General features: G+C 36.2%; 1 protein-coding gene across 1 annotated transcript in view; it reads left to right on the top strand.

Annotated features, from left to right (window-relative positions):
- Positions 1-14,055, top strand: part of PURG (purine rich element binding protein G) — a 35,297-nt gene extending 21,242 nt beyond the window's left edge. The window contains exon 3 of the mRNA XM_004383386.3: positions 12,971-14,055. Within this exon, the coding sequence (XP_004383443.2) occupies positions 12,971-13,108 (138 nt within the window). The 3' untranslated portion in view covers positions 13,109-14,055. The remainder of the gene's footprint in view (positions 1-12,970) is intronic.
- The last annotated feature ends 11,785 nt before the right edge of the window (positions 14,056-25,840 follow it).

Below are 25,840 nucleotides of genomic sequence, written 5' to 3'. Positions count from 1 at the left end.
AAAAGATACATTTTTCCTGAAAGCTTTCCCATAACTGGTCATTAATTCTGAAATATATTCTGATGAAGTGTAAAAAGAATATAGAATTTAAGGAATACAATTTAGACACAATTTTAAATAGCTTTCAAAGTTCTTTTACATGTTTTACTTCATCTCATCCTGATGAAAATACTCATTTAGATACGTTTAGTTCAATTATCACTATCCCCACTTAACAAATGGAGAAAACCAAGGTCCAACAGGTTAAATGATTTGCTGTAGATCACTTAGCTACCGAATAAAATACCAGGGTTTATAATGAGCTCACTACTCATGGCAGCCTTCATAGTAACACTATAGATATATTAAATGGTAAAATTAAAATCAAAATTTGTCAAAAGTAAATGAATTTTTATGGCTAAATAGTTTTTACAAATGGATTCTAGGTATGTCCCTGTTTTCATCACATCTTTAGGCTTAAATCTGTACTTGATTTACTATTGATTCTGGTCCAGGAAGAAAACTTATCAAGTCAGTGTTTTGATGCTCGTATCTGTACACAAACCACTTGCCTAGATTCTAACCCTCTCCACTAGCCTCTTTGCCTTCTAGTTCTTTAGTCTTTGACCCTCTATTCTTTAGTCTTATTGCATGGACTTCCCACCTTAGCTAAACGTCCAGAACTTGATCCTGAAGACAAGAATACAGATCCTTTCCTGTCCTGTTGCCACAGGTCTTGTCATGACATCTGCATTGCAGAATAGCCCTTAAAAAAATTATTACTTAGAGAATTTAAGAGATAAAACTAAAAAATTATAGTTTAGATAATTTAAGAGATAAAAATACTTAATTTACATAGTAAGTTCCATTTATTAAAAATCAACCTGTGAATGCTTTCCCCACATGATTATGAAAAAGAGATGAATGACCACATAATAAGTTGAAAGCAAGCTTTTTCAAAAACCTGTTTGAAAGGGATGTTCCAAGGTTTTATCAAAGTTAACTCAAAAACCCATATCTTCTTCATTTACATCATTATACGGTAATAGTTAACATGACGACTCTCGCGTGCTGCAGTATTCTCAGTCACACACACATTTGAGTCATGGTCATTATGTTGTATTTATTAAAGCTCAAAATCAAAATAATACATATTAGAAATATTTCAATAGGATTAAAAGCATTGTGGTTCAAGCTCTGTTACCTAGGAAATTCCATGAAATAAATGGCATCATTCCCCTGGCATTAACTGTTAACCATAGTTTTATAGCATCACTGAGGAATTAGAAAGCAGAATTTCAAATTATTACATGCGGATTCAATTTACCTGTCCCTTTATCTCATCTGTGCCCATAAAAGTTTCATGTTGGCTCCATCTGCACAAAGTTGGATTGGTATGCCTGGAATTATCAAGGAGGAGCTTAATAGAAGTTCCACGTTTGGGAGGAGCTTAATAGGAGTTCAACATTTGGGAGAAGCTTAGTAGGAGTTGCACATTTGGGGGGAGCTTAGTAGAAGTTCCATATTTGGGAGGAGGTTAATAGAAGTTCCACATTTGGGAGGAACTTAATAGGAGTTGCACATTTGGGAGGAGCTTAGTAGAAGTTTTATGTTTGAAAGGAGCTCAATAGAAGTTCCATGTTTAGGAGGAGCTTAGTAGGAATTCCATATTTGCTTTTTGCTTTGAGTGGAATAAAACAACAATAATTTTAATCCATTTCCACCACCCCCTTAAGCAACAGCAGTAGTATCAGCTGTATTTTTAGTACTGGGTCCCCACAGAGAGCTCAGGCAGTTGCAGTGGCCTGGTAGAGAGTAGTAGGTAGCACAGACTTTGGTGTCAGCCAGCCCTGAGCTCAAGTTTGAATTCTGTCACTTATTGGGCAAAGTACCTAACTTTATAGAGTTGTGAGCATTCATTCAACAAACTAATACTTATTGATCGCCCACTGTTGCTGGGCAATCTTCTAGGTGCGGGGATGTATCAATAACAAAATAGATAAGACCCTTTGCCCTCCTAGAGCCTATAGTCAACCAGAATTTTCTTAAAGAAAGTTAAATGTCATATAAGGTACGTGAAGCTTGTTAGCAAAGTTTATCATGTAATGAACATTTAATAAACATTGATTAAAGTCATTATTAATTCTTCTCAACCCATAAAAAGGATGGTTCCCTAGAATGTATTTTAAAAATTGTGCACAGTTGGAAGGGAGACTTCTCTTACCACAGGAACTGTCAGGTATACAGTGGCAAGGAAGTTGCCCTAGTTACCATCTCTTGAAGCTGTTTTCAGTCAAATATGAAAGCGCACAGTTGGGCTGGCAAAATTGGTTTGGACAGGAAACAAAAACCATAAAAGAAAAAAAAGGTAAATTAGACTTCATCAGAATTAAAACTTTCTGCCCATCCAAGACACCATTAAGAAAATGAGTACAATACCCACAGATTGGGAAATATCAAAACATAGTTTTAATTACTGGATGAAGTCAGAACTGCTTTGTTTCCAGTTTTTGTTTTTTTAAAGATGATGACTAGGTTGTTTGCATGATTTGGGAACCAGTTGCCCTGACACTAAAAGATTACATGAATCTAGTCCCCAGTATTGGCATAGGTACCCAGAGTGACTAAACCTAAGAATTTGTCAGCTACTGTCGACTTTTCTTTTTTGCCTGGAGTCTTTGTAATCATATAATGTACTCATTTTATAGCAGGTGGGAAAAGTACTGATGGTGTTTTTTGACTTGTTCAAAATCATTTCGTGACTAGAACTAGATTTTATTAAGTGGTTCTTCCACTGTCTAATGCCAGCTTCTCTATTACTTTGCTTCAAAATCAATGGGAGACACAGTATGTGGGGTTCATTGAGAATATTTCTGTTTTCTTTCAATTAGAAGAGTTTTCTCACCTATTTATCTTAAAGTTGACAACATTACAAGATTATGACTATACATGTTTGTGGGTCATTTTTGGCTCGGAGAAAAATAGCTTTTGAGAGTTGATGTAGACTTTAACCCTTGGTGGTGGTGGTGATTGTTATTCTACAATTGTGTCAATTTATATTTAAGTAATTTTTATGTTAGCGATAGCAGTAGCAGTAATAATGACATGTGGCTTAGGGATTTCAGAGCACTGCGTTTTTGTTTTTGTTTTTTACTTATTAATTATGTGCCTGTGTTTTTCCCTTTTAATCATAAAAAATATGTAATGTGGAGTAAGAAGACGCTATATGAGGTAAGAACTGGTGATTCGAGGGAAATTAGAGCATTCATTCATTTATTCAACAAATACTGAGTTCGTCCCATGGACCAGGCATTGTGCTAGGGAAATTGCTTATGTTTTTCATTTTTTATTTCTAATCTCAATTGACGATAATAATGAATAGCAAAATTAGTATTTTGGATGTCTTTGACGTGTGGATTTGAGATAGTATAAGCCTTTGATAGGTTTGAATTGAGTTACAAAAAGAAATAAACTGCAGAATTAATTGTCTAGCTTATAATGACAATTTTAATGTTGTAGATGAATACTTGGTATCACTTATGGATAAATTTGATTCAGGATATTACTATTTTGTTCTCATAACCGGTAGAGTTTTCTCACTTACTTATTTTTGGAATTGTCAGATAATATACCAATGTTATTTCTGTTGGAAATTGAGAATTCATTGGATATTTTGACTTTGAATGTAGTCTCTTTAAAGCTGATAAACACTTGTGGCCCCTTAGATTGAAGTGGTGAGGTAATCATTATAAATTAGGCCCAGTCACTGGCATTCAAAAAATTTGGTTTAAAAACGTGATATACCATATGTACACTTGATTATGCACCAAATAAAATTAAAAAAAAAACAAAAAACAAACCTGTTGCCGTCGAGTCAATTCTGACTCATAGCGACCGTAAGGTAAAATCTTGTTTCCTTTCCCCTTATGTGTTTTAAGTTACTCAGTCTCCTTTCTATACTAGTTAGGAACTCTTCCGCCAGTGGTCACTCATTCTGAGGGAACTAAAGAGTGAACGCCATACTGCCATGATCACTTTTAAGTAGCATTTGAGGCAAGTTGTTATTGATTCTATGGCTCTATGAATGAATATTTGCACAATGATGAATCTGACTTGGAAGCCCTTTTCTATTCTAAAGTACTTTTTTAACATAAGATGTTTTAGATCTTTTCTTAGAGCTAATACATTTATTATGGTCCATAAAAGAATTTGTCTTCTTTTTGCCCCAGTAATAAAAAACGTATTTTGGTTCAGCACCCCAGGTATAAAATCCATGTCCTCTTTGGAATATTAGTCATGGATCCTATTCTAGGTCATATTGTTATCTATGGGACAGTTTAAAGGGAGAAGTTTTGAAACAAAAAAATGCCAGCCAATTTCTTCTGCTTCAGCAAGAATACTGTGTTTAGCAGGAGTGTTTTAAACATTTTTTATTAAGGTATAATTTGTATACAGTGAGATGTTCAGATCTTAAGTGTACCATTGAATGATTTTTGATGACTATCAAGACACAACATTTCTGTCATTCCAGAAAGTTTCCTTGTACCCCTTCCCAGTCAACACCTGATTTCTACCCCCATCCTGACTTCTAAAAGCACCCACTGATCTGAGTTCTGTCACCACAAGTTACTTTTGTCTATTCTGGAATTGCATATAAATGAAACAATTTTTTTGTTTGTTTGTTTTGTATTTGGCTTCTTTTACTCAGCTTAGTAGTTTTGAAATCGTCCAGTTTGTTGGGTTTATCAGTAGATACTGGTAGTTTCTTTTTATTGCTGATAGCACTTTTTTTAAAAAAACAGGAACGAAATAAGGTGGCGCAGTGGTTAAGAGCTCAGCTGCTAACCAAAAGGCTGGCAGTTCGAATCCACCAGCTGCTCCTTGGAAACCCTGTGGAGCAGTTCTACTCTGTCCTGTAGGGTCACTGTGAGTCAGAATCAACTCGACAGTGATGGGTTTGATTTCTTTGGTCACTGAGTTTCTTTATTGCCGCATAACTGCAGTTATAATCATGGCAGCAAACAACCCGTAGTAGGAATGCAGGGGAATAAAATAACCTCTAATATTAATACTAAATGTCAGTACTCCTAACATGCAAACAATTCCCCCACCTTAATTAGTGTAATTTCATATGCATTAAGAGGTATTCTTTTGGGATACTCTAAATTATACTGTAAAGAACAGAGAGATACTGGGCAAGTACACTTCACCAGTTACAGTGGCTGTAGAACTGTTGTTATTGTTTTCTTTACTTTATGGTTCTGCTTTAACTTCAGAAAGTAAATATGAAAAATAATTGCAGGTGAGGAGATACTTGTTATAGTATCTCTGTTATCAAAACACTGGGAGTAATGCTTTTGTTGTTTATCAATGTGAAGACGTCATGATAGCTTATATCCACTTTTAAAATTATGTAATATAGACTTTATGAACTCGTTTTTATTATTAGGAATTTGCTTTGATCCATAATTCCTAGCAAAGATTATATAAATCAAAGTAGAATACATACAATGAGAGCAATATTATGTTTTTCTGAAATTCCTAATTAAACTTAACTAAATTTTGTCATTTTAAGTGAAGATTCTTTGAGATTCTAGGGAACAGTAATTTAAGCAAAGATTATACTGTGATTCTAGGAAGCCATAATAAATCATGTACCAATGGATCGAAAGGGTGAATTTTTACTATTAATTCTATTATTACTAAAAAAGAGGCTGAGTTTTGACATAAGTAAATAAAAGAGGATTGAGCTGGTCTTTGTCTAGTATCCCCATCCTTACCATCTCTACCCTCAAGGCTCTAAAATAAGGAGCTGCAGGAACACAAAGATATCCCAGAACACCAAGTCCCATACCAACAGCATATACAACAGGCACTTTCTTAACTTAGTGGAAAGTTAGTATGTTGTTTTCAATGTTTATACAACTATTTAGCAGGGGAAAGAATAGCCGTATAATACTGCTGTGCTCATATCAGTTGTATGAGAAAAGGAACCCAAAATAAATAAGAAATTTAGCCAGATTACTGAGAAAATATTGATAAAATTTCAGATTATTCCCATCTTCATAATCTCTTTCATCCACTTGGGTGCTCATTTCTTTCACCTTTCTGTCTGCTGCTAAATACACATACCTCCCCTTCCCCTCTGTGCTCATTTTTCTCCCTAGGGTTCCTAAATTATTTTAGCACATTTACATTTCATTCTGATAAATCCAAAAATACTAAAACTTCCCTTTAACGTGACTTACTTTAGTGTAGAATTTGGCCTGAGCCTTACTGCTCGTAAAAAAGACAGTCACATTTGGATGGCCAAAAGATTCTCATTAGCGTTACTGAACCCGTAACAAGGACTTGCAGTTATGTCATACTAAGCCCTGAAGGATATCGATTCCAAACTATAAAGACTGATAACTACTTTTGAGCAGTATGCATGAGTTCACTAAACAGCTCATCATCATTTTAGTTGTAATGATTAATTTTAATTAACTGCCAATAATGTTTGTTGCTGAACAGAAAAATAAGGATATAGCCCTTATTCCCAGTTGAGTATGAGTAATGATATCAGTTTAATGTTAGAAGGATAAATTAAAGAGGTCTTGGGTTGTGAAATAAAGAATTATAAACCTGATTTACCAGTGAGCGCGCTCTGTTGAAGGGTTCGCAAAGTCCTAGTTTAGTAGAGGTAAAAGCAGGTAGTAAATGATCTTTCCTTCATCCGTGTATTCATGGTTCTGTCAAATAAAAATTAGAGTTTTGCTTCCGAGTTTTGGAATTAATAATGTTTTTGTTGCTTCTTTGTCAAAATGTTGTAATTAATAGTGCTTTTTATTAACATGTACAGTTAAGAGATTCAAACTTAATAAAACCGTTTGTTTTTCCCACTGATGTAATTTAACACTGTAACTCTAATTTTTTACAAGAAATGTTTTCACCTTCCTCTCTTCGAAATTGGAAATGAGGCCTTGAATTGTGCTTAATTGGTAAGATCTATTCTTTAAAGGACAAGTTCATCTCAAGTAATGGGTATAGGAACAAACTCCTTACTACTAATTTTGCTGACATTTTAAGGTATTATACTATCCACATTATATTGATGTACTTTAAGTAGATTTATTCAGAATTTAGAAGGCTTTACATGCTACTGTTGTAAAAGACAGAATAATGGTGATTTTTTAAAAATACATTTAATACAATTATTAGAGAGAATACCAAAACATCAAACTTTTCAGATGTAACTATCCTTTTTTTCTTAAAATAAAATATACTTTAAATACTCTACATATTTCCATTCTTATCAGAGGAGAAACCGGTTAGCACCATATAGAATTTTAGAGCTAGAAAAGACTTTGGATATCATCTAGTCTAACTCCTCAGCATCCATCTAGTTCAGTAAAATCACTGTCTTCTCAAGGGTCTTAGCGTTCTTGCCCTAAGTTCTAGAAAATCGAAGAACCTAGTCCCCCATGATCCCCTTTGCTGTATATGTTTAACTGATACCCCTTTCCATTCTGATATTCTCCATATTCATGCTAATGATGGCAGCTGTGAGGATTATTTCCTTGATTCATGATGCCTGAATTAGCTTAAGGAAAAAATAATCTTTCAAATGCAGAAGCACAACTTTAAATTTTTGACAGAAAGATGATTAATTCAAAGTTTTAGATGTAGTTGTGATAACTGCTAATCATGTCATTGGTCCTTTGAAGAACACCTAAGATATGGCCTTTACCATAAAGATTTAAGAGTGAGTACTACTGCCCTGGAGCCCTGGTGGCACAGTGGTTCAGAGCTTGGCTCCTAACCAAAGGGTCAACAGTTAGAATCCACCAGCCACTCCTTGCAAATCCTATAGGGGTAGTTTTTCTCTGTCCTGTAGGGTCCCTATGAGTCAGACTTGACTGGACGGCAACGGGCAGACATGACTACTACCCTATTTTGGTGGAGAGGTAAAAGTGGGCCAGCACAGCTTTCCAGGATTGGGAGTCGGGGGGATTATGTTGAGGTTATTTGTCCTGTTTTCTCAGTCTCCTTTCTCATTCATTAAATCAACAGATATTTGTTTTACATACAACGTGAGCTAAACACTCTGTTAGGCTCTGGATATACAGCAGACAAGAAGATCCTCATTGACCCCAGGGAGCGTATGATACAGATTATATAACCATGAGTAATGCTAGGTAACTGCCTACAGAGCAGTGAAGTTACCTCGGGTCTTTACAAATCCTGCATAGCTGCACCACGCCACAGGCAATTTGTCAGTTCCCCTGTCTTCATAGGGATATAATGAGAGATGGCAATTACAACTTTTCATTTTTGGAAATGAAAAGTACCACAAAAGAGCTGATTAATAGAAAAAAATTATAAGGAGCAGTTCTCATAGGTATATTTGGTATTTATGTCCACACTGTGTGACTGCTACCAAGAATAAACAGAGTTGTCTAGCTTTCACTAAGTCAAAAAAATATCATGTGTATTAGTGAGAGAGATTGTGGAAACTTGTATTATTCTGGGGTATTACATGATCTTAATATGGTTGAAATATCACATATAGTTTGGAGTTTCCACACAAGTCTGCAGCTTCTCTTAAGAATCTTCTGCATTTCAGTGTTTATTTGAAGTATTTCTCTAAAAACATTTAAATGCTGAAACCATCTAAGATTACTGTTTACCAACAAAGAATTATGTTCTCATACTCAGAAACTATGAGAAGGTACATTAAATTAAATAAGATAAATATCTATCCCTTCCATGATTAACCTGTCAATATGTTGTGTTTGAGTTATTATCAGTGATTTATTATGCCTGATCGTTTTTCGTTTTACTTATGTTTTAAAAGCATATTAATTCTCTCAGAGGACCAGTATACCAGTTTATATCCTATTCTATAACCCCGAAAGATGGGGAATTTACAGAAATGGGTGTTTCTTTCATATGCTTTTATATCGTCATTCTTATACCCAAGATTAAGATTCTCAAACTGTAGGAAAAGGAAAGGGTCCTTTTTTGATAGTTATTTAATGTTCTGTGGCTATGAACTAATCTTAATTTTAACATTAGCACTCTTACTATGTTTTTACCAGTGTTTTCCCCATAATTAAATGGGACACTACATCATTGTTTAACCAGTGGCTTAAGACAACACAGATGACCTATAGTTAAGAATCATGATCTTACATTCTCTCTTTCCTTTGAACAGTATCTTTCTTTTTTTTTTTTTGGTCTCAGTTTATAATGAAGCAACTCTCTTGTGTAACTTCATCACATGCAGAAACAACAAAAATATTCAAAATTTATATGCATTCCATTTATTTGAATAATATTTGTTAATATAATTATTACATAATAAAGAGACCTTTTTATTGTCTTACCCTGGTTTACAGAATTCAATAATATGGAGAACTTGCATACAGGTGCTTATCATTTTATTTATTCCGTATATTAGTGCTCTGATCGCTGATGACTTTTGTCCTTATATTATCGGTATACATTTCCATTTAGTGTTCCTATTTAGAATAAAGAGATAGAAGCATGAAGATTAATAACCCATGCATCAGACATTTTTGCAATACTTAATAGGAATGAATAGTTAAGGTTAGAAACCTCAGTGGTTACTACTGCTTTCAAAACTTGGTTAGAACATTTATTGTCACTTCAGGGATTGAAGAGACTAAGCGAGTGTTCCGTACAGTCAGGATAACTAAACCAAGGTTTTTTTGTTTTGTTTTGTTTTTTTAAAGAAGCATATGACTTCTGCCGTTGCATGGCGGAGTATTCATAAGATTTGCCTAAACAAACTCACGCGATGCTTTCAGGTGTTATGGGAATGCTCTGTCTATACTTGGATTTGAACCTTCATAATGACCGAGGTTCTTAAGAGTTATTTTTTTAAAAAAAGCTATGCTGTTTTTAGAAAGTTATAATATCTTCCGGGTTATATTTGTGTTAAGTCTGTAAAACTGTACTATACTAGTATGAAAAAGGTAAAAGTATGTATGTACTTAAATTTTGAACAGTAGCATCATGTACATTTTAGAAAACTATTTGGTAAACTTGTGGCACTTTGGTAAAGGAATGTGCAATTATAAAGGTTTATACCATTTTAATTTTATTTGAAATTCCCAGGAATTACTCTTACTAGGCTTTAAGATTTGAAACCAAACCCAATTTTAAGGCTAGCACTTTTTTCTACTGGTAATTCCTTTTTTTTTTAAATCTAGTTAAACGTGGAACATGTATATTAAACCATTATTTGCAGTGAGTTTTAGCTTCCTCCTCCATCCTAACCTCAGAAAGCTTTATTTTAAGAAATATTTTTAATTAGTCCAGTGGTAATCAGAAAAGCATTTTAGATTCATGACCAGTTAATCTGTATGAGAGTAATTTTCTGAAAAAATAACTGTAAATCCCTGAAAAAAGAATATTCACACATTTCAATTAACTTCTATTAGTTATAATCAATTGAGTAGCTAATGTCCATATAGTCATGATTCATCCTAAAATCTGGAGCTGTCAAGACAAGCAGGCACACAGCTGTGCTGAAAACATACCCATATCCCCCAAAGAGAAATGGCAAGATTTACAGGAACTAGAACTCTGTGTCGTTATGGCTATTATGGATGTATACACTTCTATTATGTTACCAGTATTTTACTGTGATACACCCACGGGTAGTAGAAGCAAAACGAAAACTAATATGAATGCTTTAACATAAGATGTTGGCATCAATACAGATTATGCATAAACTGTTGCAATAAAAGATATTCATTGTGCCTATATCTGAAGATTTACTTTAGATTTTCTCTAGCCTGTCTCGTTTAAGGCTGCACAATCATTTTAACGCGAAGACAACAGAATAGATGAATGAATGAAATGGTGGCCCTGTGGTTGCCATAGGGTTAAATATTCTGTTGAATTTTTTGAGGGGCATTGGGTGCTGTATATTATGACACAAAATAGATTTTTCACAAACAGCATGTGAGTCTTATGTACAAATCACATTTAGAAATTATATATCTTTCCCGTTTCCTACAAAATGAATTCAGAATTTACAATTCAAATTTGTCATTTTAAACTGCTGATTATTAAAAATTACTTAATGGGTTGAAAGATTAAATGAAATAAGACCCACAAAAGAATGCTAGTTAGTAATCGAACCCCATATACCATCAAACTTCTGATGATGTTGAGTTTGTTATAAAGCCTTAAACTATTTTAGTGAAAAATTAATTTCTGGAAAAGAAGGCACTTTATTACCTTGAACTAGACCTTTGTCTGTATAGAATTTGTCTAAAATCCCTTAAAATATTCTTTATCCTTTTATAGATTTATCTTACTTCTGTTTGTTTCTAAAGCCTCTTATAGTATAATGTAATAATTCAAACTATTTTAACTTAACAGAAAGTTGTGTTACATGACAAACAATAAACAATACAGAAATAAAACTAGAGTAACAAAAGTGTATGTGATAATAGCAAAACTATTAGTCTAAATACTCTGCAATCATTTGCAGCTTAAAAATGTAAAATTTGAAGGCATTTTATGGCATTAACAATTTTTAGACAGTTTTCATTTTTTTAATCTTATCTTCAGTTGGTACTGCCTTGTCTTGAAATGTTGATCAAACATAAGGGCAATCAAAATTATTAAGCTAGTCCATCATAACTCAGCTTTGTTTTAGTTTAGATTTTTTTTAATGTAACCCTAAAACATTAAGAAGACAGTTTTCTTTCTTCTGTGTTCAAGTCAGTCATTCCCAGTGAATTATCAAATTTAAATCAACCGCCGGGGGTGTGCTGATATGTACAGCTGTTTGCTCTTCAGAAAACTAGTAATTGATATGTACAATGAATTTGATTCAGCAGAAAAAGCATATGACAATTTTTTTAAATAAATTTGGGTTCAGGACTCAAGTTAACATTCGTATCTCTTTCTAACATTTATTAAGGATAAGCTAACTTGTATCCAGTAACGTTTTTCAACAGAAGAATATTTCACAGTGAACAAACTTTGTTTTCTTTTTTGTTTGGGGGGCAGTTCTTTAAAAAAAAATGTTTTTTTCTATAATTTAACTTATTATCTTAAATTCTTTATGGTGAACTTTTTCTGTCACTAGTTCTAGATGCTTTACTAAATGTAAATGCAGCTTCATAGACACAATCCTCATTACATGGGATAGAAAGTAGTCAAGCGTATCTGAAGTCTACCCATATCAGGGAGGGACTAAAGACAAATTCCATGTCATTTCTTTGGTTTGTGTCTTTGTTTTCTTTTTAAAATAAGATATATTAACCCAAAGGTGTGTTAATGTCATGGCATGAACAATCTTAAATGTAGATCTATTGAGTATTTTGTGATGCCGAGTAACAGACTTTTCTCATATCTCTGTGATGCTAAATATTTTCCTTAGAAGGTTTTGTTTAATGTTAGATTGTTGTTCTAAAAGATGTTGGTCCTAGTGGGATTTTTAAAAACCGGGGAAAAACAAATAAGTGCATGTATTACGAGTATAGAAATGGTGTACTAATTGTAAACTTACCATATAGTACTGATTCTATTTTCAAAAAAAAATGTTTTGCTGTTAAATATCTATAACATAAAATTGCTGCTGTACTGTAAGTGAGTACTTTTTCCTAAAGGACCCTGTTATCACTATTCCAGAATTAGAAGTTGGGCAGATACATGATTGATTCATGTCTCTGTATAGATGCTTCAAGGTATATTCTTCTCTTGGTGAGTAAAAATGTATTTTCCTTGGCATCATTGCATTGAGATCTGAATATACCTGTATCTATCTATTCTTATTGTACATTTCTTAGACAGTATTTCTAATATGCCAAAATTGGACTAGATACAACTTAAAATTGAGGGTTTGTTACATGCTTTCTAACAGAAAGGTTTTCAATGATGTGAATCATGGGTTTGTACTGTGAAAATAGTAAAACTCCCTTTAAAATTTCATATTTGCTAAATTTAAATTAATATTTTTTTTTAGCTCACAATTTACCCTAAATCCAGAGAGAATATCAACCCTTTTCACTGTTGTCAAATCAAGCATAAGGAACAGCCCCATGACACCACAAACACAGTTGAGGAATCAGGAATAAGTCTCTTATGTCACACTCCAGAATAAAGACATTCGGTGAAAGAAATGAACTGAAGTTCATCACGAATGCAAGGCTTCTGTACTTGACATTCCTCCACGGAAGGGAAGAGAAGTATCAACGCCATTGGCATCATTTTCAAACTGACCTTGTGTGGAATACCTTCCACCACACTGGAGTACTTCTTGACTATCAGGGTTTTTTTTTTCTCTTTTTTAATTGATCAAACCTTTTCAGTTTTCAAACTGCCATTTGTCAGCACTTAGGTAGAGAAACAGAAAGATTTGAAAATACTTTCTTAAGAGATCATGTAACTACATAACTCTGAATTTAAAAATTGAGGGGAGGTGGGTAATTTCAACCCACTGCCTTTTACAAGAAACATTTTTTTAAATCTGTGACTGCATTAGTGTTAACAGGGTACAAGGTGTTTTTTGTCCTGTATTGTACTTAAAAGGTTCTCATTGATTGGTAGTGTATTGTACTGTATGAAAACAAATCATAAATTGCCTTGTATTGTTTATAATAGACCATGCCATGTACTGCTTCAGTTTTCATGTTCCAAGTTTTTCCATGATGCATGTTAACAGTTAGGTCCTACAATTCTGTGGTGCTAATTCTTCCATATCCAATGGTGCTTTTGTGGATGCTAACTGCATACATGCTGAACAAAGCTTGAAGTTTAAAACTTTCCTCCCATCCTCTGTTTATATGAAGTAAAACAAAATAACTTGAATTTGTCTCAAAGTATCACTGACACTCTAATAAACTGGTTTATATGTGTGATTAGTTTGGATTCGTAATTCTTCTTCAGAAAGCAGCTCACTTCCAGTGGGCCCTCATATCTTACCGTGTATTTGTTTAGTTATTGCATTTGTGGCCTAAAATTTGTGGTATCTTTAGGAATTTAAATCCCGTTGACCTGGCTTCTAAAATCAAGTTTGTTTACGTGGGATCTATAAAAACTAGACCTGTCAGATCTAGAAATAAGTAAGTTGAAAAGACCAAAAATATGCCATTAGAGTACTTTTGTGCTGTTTTAGTACTTTACTAACAGAGTTTTATCATCTGGTTGAGGCATAAGGTAAATTTGCATGGAAGCAAGTAAGGCTTCAAAACCTTTATTACAACTTAAGTGACATTGAAAAGGCATCCCTGTATATTGATAAAGTATAAGTTCTACTCCGTAGGTATGAAAATAGTGACAAAAAATTCAAGCTGGAATTTTTGGGGAGAAGCTGACATCATAAATCCAAACGGCACTATAGAAAAACTTGTGCAACCGCTTTGTTGGATTTTTAAGTTAAGCGTCTGTACTAAGAATCACAGCATTAGGACAAGTGAAGCAGCTAATATCTTCATGAAGGCAGAGGTCTGTTTCTCCTAAGCCAGAGATAAATTCAATATTGAGGCAGTGTGCAAATTTATATTCCAAAGTTAGTATTTTGCCTGATCATGGATAACTTTAAATTTAAAAAAAAAAAGAATCCAAACTGACATTTATTAAAGCTTCTGGAGTAGCAAACATTATCTTAAATAGACGATCAAACCAACCAGTGTAATCCAGTGTGTCCCTGAAATGACATTCCCAAATTCCTGTGATTCTTTACTGTATAGAGAGTTTAAGCACAGTAATTGCCTGAGGTAGTTACTAAATATTGTCTAAATTCTGACATCAGAAAATGAAGTTTAGAGAATAGAGTCAGTGAGAACACTGGGCTTGATTCTTTGTGACTATCTTGAATGAATGCAAAATTTACTAAATGACAGCCTCTCCCCAAAGATGGAGTCCCTGGGTGATGCAGACAGTTAATGCACTTGGCTATAAACTGAAAAGTTGGAGGTTCAAGTCCACCCAGAGGTACCTTTGAAGAAAGTCCTTGGGAAAAAAAGAAAAGTCAGCCATTGAAAATCCTATGGAGCACGGTTCAGCTCTGACACATGTGGTGTCTCCATGAGTCAGGGTCTACTCAGGGGCAACTGGTTTACTGGTTTCCCCAAAGATATTTCTACTATGTATTTTTGTAACTACTTTTAGAACATTCCATTTTGTGAAAACTAGTGAATAATAAAAATGCTGCAAAAGAATTCAAGGTTTTCTTTAATGAACAAAAGAATCTATGAATGTTTTAGAAGAACTTCATTCCTGTGGAAATATCTCGCCTATGAGAAGAAAAACTCATTCTAATTTTATGGAAGGATGAGAGAATAAATGACTTGCTTTGTGAAAAGTGAAATCTTTTTAATCTACATGAAAACATCTCTAATTTTTACTCCCACAGTCAAATGATTTATGTATTATTGTTTACCACAATTTTTTTCCCATCTAAAAAATTATTCTAACATTTTTCTATTATCTTATTCTGTATGAAATTGTTTCTTATACAGACCTAAATAAAACGAGTGGACTTTGAAAGTTTGGTTCATTTGTGAAAATAATGTAGTCTCTCCTTCTTTAAGTGAAGCCTTCATTTAAGTTTTGAAAAAGTTACACAACTGTATCTGTCTTCACAGTTTTATCAGCATTATTTTGGCAAGTTTTTGTCTTTTCTTTGCCTAAAATAATTTCCAAGGGAAAGAAAAAGCAGCAACTTATTATATGCTCAAGGCATCCTCTTGTATATATAAAAGCAATTTCAAAAGAGATTCGGATGTTCTCCATTGAGGAATATCATTTGAAATAAAATTTATGTATACTAGAAGCTTAACCTCACTCATCTTAGGGAAACTAATTCTTACTGGGAATTGCTTTTAGTTTGAAAATAATAATAGTCTTGTCCTTTTTCAAAAGAAAAAAGAGCAAATCTATGTAATTTCAGATTTATCTTCCTGCATTCTTTTAAAAAATGTTAAAATAGGTGCATACTGAATTCACACTTGGACTAAAGTTATTTTTCTTACCTCCCACTTTATCCTTGGGGGATGAGAAGTCTCCTAGAAAATAAGTAAAAAGTAATACAACTCACACAAAACAAATAAGTGACAGTCCATAAGACTGAATAAGCCATTAAATGCAGTGAGTGCAGCACTACACCTTATCCCAAATTAGCCTTTTATATTCCTTGAGTTATAGATAAGCTTATTCTTGCAAAGCATAGTGTTTACTATCATCAAAGACTGTGCTCATGAATATAAAAAGGAGTCCAAGGGTTGGCCCTCAGTTTTGTGTATTTAGAAACACAGTTTTGTTATTTTATTCTGGATAAGTTTGCAAGAGATTCCTTTTATACAAGGTCAAAAAGAAAACACCTTGAGCATCAGACCCCCAGTGGAGAAACCAATTAAGTTGCAACAAAATATAAGTGTTACTCCTAGGTACTAGGATTAGAAGGAGACTTTGCATAAGAAGTAGACTTTGACATTTTGCTTTTACAATTTATAAAAATACAATTTTATGATAAGCATGTATTATTTTTATAACTTTAAAAATGACTTTTTAAAGGAAGGAAGTAAATGTTAGGCAGATTAGAAAACCTATATCAATGGGTCAGCACATTCTCTTTCCAGTAAGGAAGCCTACTTATAAAACCTAATTAACGTCAGAATGTTGCTTTGCAAGTATAAAATCAGATAAAGGGAAATGAGTAATACCAATGAATAGCATTATGTTATGATGGACTGCATGATGCAGACAGATGCACCAGAGAAACAGGAATTATCACATCAGCTCATCAGAGCACAGACATTCCAAGGCAGAGATGGAGACCACTGACAAATCCTTATGCTTTGAATCTTTTTTTCTAGATTCTATTGACTATCTTTCAGTGTGAAAATATTGCTTATGTAATTAAATTACATATTATCTATTATCTTACGCTTAGTATCACTTTAGGCTCTTCAATGAGATAATACCATTTTATAATTATCATTCATTATTAAGCATTATCATTAATCATGTATTTAAAAAACCCATTGCCATCGAGTCGATTCTGACTTATATATCGTATAAGCATATCAGTAATGAAAATCATTATTAGTCATTATTTGTTATCAGTAATCATTCATTATCTTTATGAATATCATTCACCATTAACAAAAAGTTCACATACAATACCTCTCTGACCATGAGCCTCCTTAAGACTTTGCTAACATCCCAACTCAGCAATAGCAGCTAGTGAAAGGTAAAGACCCTTCTCCGTTGCCTTCACGGCAGACCTTGCCAATAGATCATGGCACTCATTGCAATGGGCCAAATGCAGATTCAGAATTTTTCTCAACTCAGCACTCCTGGAAGCTACTGCTAAGTGACTAGACTTAGCATACAAGGTTGGCATATTTTCCGTTCTGCCTTAGACACTAACCAGCATATATGGAAGCTATCTGTGTTAGTCTGGGTTGTCCAAGAAACAAATGCCAAGATGGGATTAGATATGCAGAAGATTTCTCAGAAGAAATGTCAGTAAGGGAAAATGGAGATGGAGCTGATAGAGATGCTGGACTATGGTGTAGGTCTGCTTCCTGTGAGGCAGGGAGGGAAGAAGCGAGGGAGAAAGCGGAAAAGGATGGCCACAGTGCAAACATGGTGATAGATTTCAGAGCTCAGCAGCCTGGTCCATGAGTCAGTTATTCCACCTGCAGTAGATCTGACAGGTGCACTGTCATGGGCACCACAGGCTACCATTTGCACCCACACAGATTTACTTCTCCACACAAGTGGGAGGAACGGCTTCTTCATGGTTCCCACGGGCCTTTCTTCCTGTAGGGAAACTCAGAAGAGGGAAATCAGTGGGGTAAACTGTGGCCTCATTGCAACATTCGATCTCAGGGCCACAACTGGAACTCCTTCTGTCCCTCTTCCATCTTCCATTGTAAATTACTCCTCACTTTGGCAGGTCTCAATGGCTTACCTGGTGGTGTGATTCAAACCTTCATTCCTGAGCAGTCTGAACTGTTGGCATTCGTACCCTTCTTAGGATGTGGGTGCTTCACAGGTCCTTTCACAATTTCAGTGGAGGCCAAGGAGGTACTCTAAGGCCGCCTAAGTAGCTCAAGTGTGTTCTACATATATTACTCCCTCCCTGAGGATCAGGGTCAATTACTTCTGCCAGTTGGATGACTCCTCTCCTCTCCTCTCCTGCTGATTCCTGAGCATAAAGAGCCCAAATGACCAAGGCAGCAGCTATAACTTGTAGTTCAGTGAGATCCTTGCTGTGTCTTTTGTCAAGGATGTGCCCCGTTTGAGGACCAGGACCTCCAAACTCTGCAGAGGCCAGAGTTTCAGGGACAGGAAACACAAAATCCCCTAGTGGATCTGTGGTAATGATGATTAATGGAGCCTCTCCTGCTTCCACCTGTTGGTTTCCGGAACTCATGTAGTCTTCTATTGAGGACACAGCACTATACAGAGGTCTCTGATTTAATGCACATACTGCATCTTGAAGGATGGCACCCCATGCTTTCGGAGTACTGCCTCAAGCTGGCACTTCGGCTGTGCCTTTAGAAGGCTGTTATAGCATTTATGAGGCTAGCTTCTTCTGGATGGTGGGGTACTGATTTCACAAGCCTACTCCTGAATTTCCTCCTTTGTCTGTGAGATGGTTCCTCTGGTTGGATGCCTCTGTCTCTGCTACTATGGCCATCCTGTTCATGTGCCCTTCTTGCCAGTTCTGAGGTGGCCAATGACAGTCTAATGTCAACTGATCAAGTCATTTTTGTCTCCCTCGTTGTTCAATGTATTTTCCACGATGGATGCTTCCTAGTAGACATTAACATGTGATACAAAACTCTTCACAGTTCATGACCACTCTCATATGTCCATCCACATGCCTCTACCCCAGACTTCCTTGTCCCAATCTTTCATTCTTTTTCCTTCCAGGCCCCTGACCAGATAACCAAGCTACTGACCACTTCCCAGGAACTATAAGTATTTTCACCTTTGGCCATGTATTCTTCCAAACAAAGTGGATGACCAGGTGCACTGCTTGCAGCTCTGCACATTGGGAAGATCTTCCCTCTCCACTGTCTTTTAAGACCACCCCAAAACATCACTGTGATGCAACTCCCATCCATTTTCAGCTTGTACCCACATACCCAACTGCCCCATGCATAAACAAGTCTCAGGTTTTTTCTTCCTCCTTCAGCTGGTCATATGGGAACCTCCATATAATCCATAGATATGAGATGGGAGAGGGACACTGGTGCAGTTATTGTGGGTCACAAGGGGCTTTGGGCTACCTGCTTATGCAGTGTACTCATGTTCTCTGGTCTTGATCAAGCTTGGTCTTGGATGTACAATTTCCATCTTATGATGGGACCATCCAACTGTATGACTTGATGGGTTCAACAAGAACCCAAATCATAATGGGCAGTCTGTATCCATGGTCCAGAACCATCATCTTTACCAGAACCCAGTAATACTCCAAGAGCTCTTTCTCAAAAGGTGTATAATTCTCTGCTGCGGTTGACATAATCTTATTCCACAATCCCAGGTGCCTGCATTGTGATTCTCCCACTTGGGCTTGCCATGTAAGCTCCATCTTTTCCCAACACTGACACCTCCAAAACCATAGGGTCTGTCTAATCATATGGGCCAAGCAGTAAGGCTGCTTGCACTGCATCCTGGACCTGCTGCAGAGCCCTTTCCTGCTCTGGGCCCTAATCAAAGCTGGCTATTTTCTATGTCACAAAATACATAGGCCAGAGTAATATTCTTATCTATGGAACGTGTTCTCTCTCAAGCCCAAAGAGACTTATGAGGTGCTGAGTTCCTGTATGTGGTAGAGATGAAAGAGGCACCAATTTGTCTTTTACTTTGGTAAGATATTACGGCATATCTCTGACAATTGGACCCCCCTAACAACTTCATTGATGTGGCTGGAGCCTGAATCTTTACTGGATTTGTCTCCACATTCTGGAGTTCCCACTTCCTTCAGCCTCTTTATCCCTTTCTCTGATCACATGGACCAATGAGCAGTGTTGCTTGCACTGCAGCCTCGACCTGCCGCAGAACCCTTTCCTGCTGAGGGCAACTCAGAATCTTCACTTCACTGAATGTTGGTCATCACTTTATTCAGAATTCTAAAAGCCACCCTAGCGGCAAGTTTGCCTCATTTTCTGGAGTCCTTGCCACAGTGTTAAATCTTCTGAGAAAATTCAATTCTAGCCCCCTTGATCAAGCACTCTAAAAATTAAGTCCAAGGGGTACTCCTCTGATTCCTACCAGTACATGGTAACTGCCAGTACTTGCCACTTTTCTGGTGTATAGTTTCTTTCCTTCTTAACCATTCCCAACATGTTCCCAGAGAGATTATGCTGAGACTTAACTTTAGTTATCAGCCAGGAAAAGACATAGGGGCAGTTCCCTAGGGGAGCACACATTGCCTTATGAGGGAGAGGCCTCTGCAGCATCTTCCAGCATGATAGAAGTGCAAGCTGTCACCAGAGAAGGGTGGGCTACCTCTGCAAGCCTAGAGTATTTTGGGTTGGGGGTGGGTGGTCTGCAGAGACAGTATACTCAGGGGTATTGTCTTAGTTATCTAGTGCTGCTATAACAGAAATACCACAAGTGGATGGCTTCAACAAACAGAAGTTTATTCTCTCACAGTCTAGTAGGTACAAGTCCAAATTCAGGGCATCACCTCCAGGGGGAGGCTTTCTCTCTCTGTCGGCTCTGGAGGAAGGTCCTTGTCATCGATCTTCTCCTGGTCTAGGAGCTTCTCAGGCACAGGGACCCCAGGTCCAAAGGATGCACTCTGTTCCCGGCATTGCTTTCTTGGCGGTATGAGGTCCCCATGTCTCTCTGTTTGTTTCTCTCTTTTATATCTCAAAAGAGATGATTTAAGACAAAACCTAATCTTGTAGATTGAGTCTTGCCTCATTAACATAATTGCCTCTATTCCTGCCTCATTAACATCATAGAGGTAAGATTTACAACACATAGGAAAATCACATCAGACAACAAAATGGTGGACAATCACACAATACTGGGAATCATGGCTTAGCCAAGTTGACATATATTTTTAGGGGACACAATTCAAGCCATGACAGGTATATTGTCCTCATTCCAATATTCAGGGTCTCAGGTTTCCCCATCAGTACCCTGACCTTAGTATAAAAAATGTTCCTTGGTTGAACATTCAAACATCTAGGGATCTCTGCAATTCTAACTATATGATCTTCAGTCTGTTCAACTGTGTCTGCTCTTCCACTGTAAGAAAGGAGCCTCTATGTCATAAGCTACCAAAGAGACCCTCTGGCTCTCACATTTGATTTTTCACAGCCTGTTAATGGCTCTGGGCCTCTTATTATTCCTCTGCTGCTATCAGTACAACTTTTCAGTAATCAACAAACTCTGCTGTCTTAGAGAGCTTTGTTTTCTCCTTAGCTTTCAAGTGCCTGTATCATCACACCTGCAACAACATTCCCCTCCACCATCACATTTTCCCAGGTCATCATCAATGAAATCTTCAGCAATTGAGCCACCGCCTCATGCCAGAGACTATCCAGGCCCCACTGGCCAACCAGGTTGATATCCTCTTCGTCCACTGAATGATAAGGAGTCAGTCCCAAATTCCCATCTTTCCACCTGTTTTCTTGGATCATTTGTGGTAATACTTGGGTTAGTCTAGGTCCTCTGAGAAGCAAAATCCAAGATAGGGTTAGATGTACAAGAGACATATTGGGAGAAATGATAGTGAGGGAAAATGGGGAGGGAGCTGGAGGAGGCTAGGAGAGCCATCAGATTATGATGCAGGCCTGATCCCTGTGAAGGAGAACGCGAAGGCCTTAGACTGCAGCGCTGTTCCAAGGAAGTCTGGGCAAGGCCAAAAGGGAGTCCTCAAGCTAAAGGCACCATTTAGAGGAGCACTGTATCTCCAAGGAGCACTGGTGGCACACTGGTTAAGAGCTATGGCTGCTAAACAAAAGGTCAGCAGTTTGAATCCACCAGCAGCTCCTTGGAAACCTTATCGGGCAGTTCTACACAGTTCTATAGGGTCATTATGAGTCAGAATCAACTCAACGGCAACAGGTTTGGTTTCTTGTGTTCTCCAAGGAATGGGCCTGTCTTAGTATCCCAAGATTAGTCACTGGGAACAGTCCAGGGGAAGTGTAACCTTGGCGTGACCACAGTGATGGAAGTCAGATTGAAGTAGTTGGTGCCTTTGGTTAATTATCCTCTCTGTGGTAGGAAATCTGAGAGGCACGTTCTCATGGCTGCCACACCATCACATAGAAAGATGTGTAGTCACAAATAGCTATTCTCAGCCATTGAAGAAATGTTGATGCTTATTTTGCTCAGTTTGACAGGGGGATAATTTTGATCCTTACACTCAAAATTGAGGGAGAAGGATTACCCTAATTGGGATATGAACTGACCATGAGTAATAAACTTAAAAGTAATATTGAAGTACTAGAAAGTACTCTTAAGCTCAGTTGTCAATTTTCTACTACTAAAAAATCAAATACTTTAAAACTTTTAAAAATAATTACTTCAATATAGAAATATTTCTTATCTATTATATATATTTTTTATCCTATAAATTGAAAGAAAAATATTTCTTTTTGCACAAAAAGGAAATACAGAGTGATTTCCACTTAATCAAAAGATTATTTTTAAAAAGATTTGCTATATAATGTATTTAATAGCAAACTCTGCTAATATATTTCTTTAATCATTTGAAAGACTTTGATTTTACCCAATCACAAAAATAATGTTTGTTTATTTTTTAAAAAATTAAATTGTACATAAATGTATTATTTAGAAAAAGCCCTCCACAGGTTCACTCCTCCAAGATATCGGTTGATAATAGTTCAGTGAATAGTTCTCCAAATTTACTTATATGAATATACTAACATACGCATGTAATTTTTAAACAAAATGATATTTTACTATACCTATCATTTAGCAATTTACTTTTTTTAACATTCCATTTCTTACACCTCATAGGTTTTTTATAGTTGTTGTTGAGTGCCACTGAGTCAATGCTGACTCATAACGACCCTATATGACAGAGTAGAACTGCCCCATATGGTTTCCAAGGAGTGACTGGTGGATTTGAACTGCCAACCTTTTGATTAGCAGCCTGAGCTTTTAACCACTACGCCACTAGGACTCCATTTATATAGTATTTCTAAAAATTGAGATACTCTTCACATCGCATAAAACTGACCATTTTAAAGTGTACATTTCAGTGGTTTTTAGTATATTAATGTCGTGAAACCATCACCACTATCTAATTCCAGAACATTTTCATCCCGCCAAAAAGAAATCCCGTATCTACTAGCAGTTAGTCCCAATTCTCCTCTCCCCCAGTTCCTGGCAACCACGAATCTACCTTCTGTCTCTTGTCCATTCTGGACATTTCATATAAATGGAATCACACAATACGTGGCCTCGTGTGCCTTAATTCACCTGGCATAATGTTTTCAAGGCTTATGCATGTAATGTGTATCAATATTTTATTCCTTTTTTTATAGCCAAATAATATTCCATTGTATGGATATACCACATTTTATGTAGCCATTTATTAACCGATGGACATTTCGGTTGTTTTCAATTTTGAACATTTATGAACAATGCTGTATGAGCCCTCATGTACAAGCTTTTGCATGAACACATGTTTTCAACTCTCTTGGGTGTATACCTAGGGGTAGAATTGCTGGGCTACATGGTAATTCTATGTTGATCTTTTTTGAGGAACTGCCAAACTATTTTCCACAGCAGCAGCACCATTTTACATTCCCACCAGTAAACAAATTACTTTTTATTCTTGAAACATTTTGAGCATCTTTCTGTACAGATTAATAAAATTATTTTAATGACTGCTTAGTATTCCATTGTATGAGACACCAAAATTTGTTTAATTAATCCCTTAATAATGGATATTGCATTGTTCTCAGTTTTTTTACAATTTCAATTAATGCTGTATTAAACATACACTACACATATCTTAACAAGTGAAGTTACTAGGTTAAAAAAGACGCATGTTTTATTTTACTGAGGTATATGCTTGACATACAATGCCCTGCACATATTTCAAGCGTACAGTTTAAACTTTGATTATGTATACAACCATGAAATCTTTACTACCATCAAGAAAATAAGCATACCCATCACCCACAAAAGTTTCCCTCTCTCTCTTCCACCCTTTCGCACCCTCTTCCCCATCCTCAGGCCACCACTGATCTACTTTCCAACAATATATTACTTTGAATTTTGTATGATTTTATATAAGCTGAGTCATACAGTATGTACTTTTCTTGGGAGGGAGGAGGTCTGGCTTCTTTCACTCAGCGTAATTATTTTGAAATTCATCCCCATTGTTATGTGTATCAGTAGTTTATTTCTTCCTTTTGCCGAATAGTATTCCATTGACTGGATACACCAAATTTTGTTTACTTATTCATCTATTGTTGGGCATTTGGGTTGTTTCCAGTTTTTGGCTATTAAAAATAAAGCTGCTATGAAAATTTGTGTTCAAGTCTGTTTATGTACGTTTGCTTTCTCTTTGGAAAATAACTATGAATTGGAATGACAATATTATATGGAAAGTACATGTTTAACTTTTTAAGAAACTGCTAAACTGTTTTCCAAAGTGGTTGTTCCATTTAAATTCCCACCAGCAACTCCTCCACATCCTCGCCAACATTTGGTATGGTCAAGTCTTTTTAATTTTCCCATTCAAATAGGTGTGAAGGGATACTTTACTGTGGTTTGGTTTGTGCTGCCCTAATGACTAGTGATATTGAGCATCTTTTCATAGCTTTTTTACTATCCATGTATCTTCCTGATGAAGTATCAAATCCCTGTCCATTTTGATTTGCCCATTTTTTGATTGCCTTGTTTGAATTTTAAGAGTTTTTTAAACAAGCCCTTTATCAGACATACAGTTTGCAAGTATTTTCTACTGTTCTGTAAGTTGTCTTTTCATCCTCTTAACAATGTCAGAAAACACAAACGTTTAATTTTGATGAAGTCCAATTTATCTTTTTTTTTTCTTCTTTCGTGAATTGTGCTTTTCGTCCCATATCTAAGAACTCTAAACCTGACCGAAGATCATAAAGATTTTCTCCAATGTTTTCTTTCAGAAGTTTTATAATTTTATGTATTACATTTAAGACTATGGTCAATTTGAGTTAATTTTTGTATAGGGTGTGGTCAAAGTTTATTTTATTACATATGGATACCAATTTTTCCAGCATTTATTGAAAAGACTATTTTTTTCCACTGACTTAACTCTTGTACGTAGGGTCCCTGGGTGGCACAAACGGTTTGCACTCAACTACTAACCTAAAGGTTGGTGGTTCAGATCCACCCAGAGGTGCCAGGGAAGAAAGGCCTGACAATCTGCTTCCATAAAGATAATAGCCAAGACGTCTGGGGTCTTAAAAGCTTGCAAGCAGCCATCTAAGATGCATCAATTTGTCCCAACCACCTCAAGTAAAGGAGAATGAAGAACACCAAAGACACAAGGAAAGTAGTAGCCCAAGAGACAGAAAAGGCCACATCAGCCTGAGACCAGAAGAACTAGATGGTGCCCTGCTACCACCAATGACCGCCCTGACAGGGAACACAACAGACAGCCCTGGATGGAGCAGGGGAAAGGTGGGGTGCAGAACTCAAATTCTAGTAAGAAGACCAGATTTAATGGTCTGACTGAGACTGGAGGAACCCTGGAAAGCCTGGCTTCTGGATTCTCTATCAGCCCAGAACTAAGACAATTCCCAAGGCCAACTCTTCAGACAGGGATTGGACTGGACTGTGGGACATAAAGTGATACTCGTGAGGAGTGTGCCTCTTAGCTCAAGTAGATACAAGAGAC

This window comes from Trichechus manatus, unplaced genomic scaffold (assembly GCF_000243295.1).
Source record: "Trichechus manatus latirostris isolate Lorelei unplaced genomic scaffold, TriManLat1.0 scaffold00109, whole genome shotgun sequence".
NCBI classification, from domain to species: Eukaryota; Metazoa; Chordata; class Mammalia; order Sirenia; family Trichechidae; genus Trichechus; species Trichechus manatus.
This window is presented reverse-complemented; position numbering and strand designations above follow the sequence as displayed.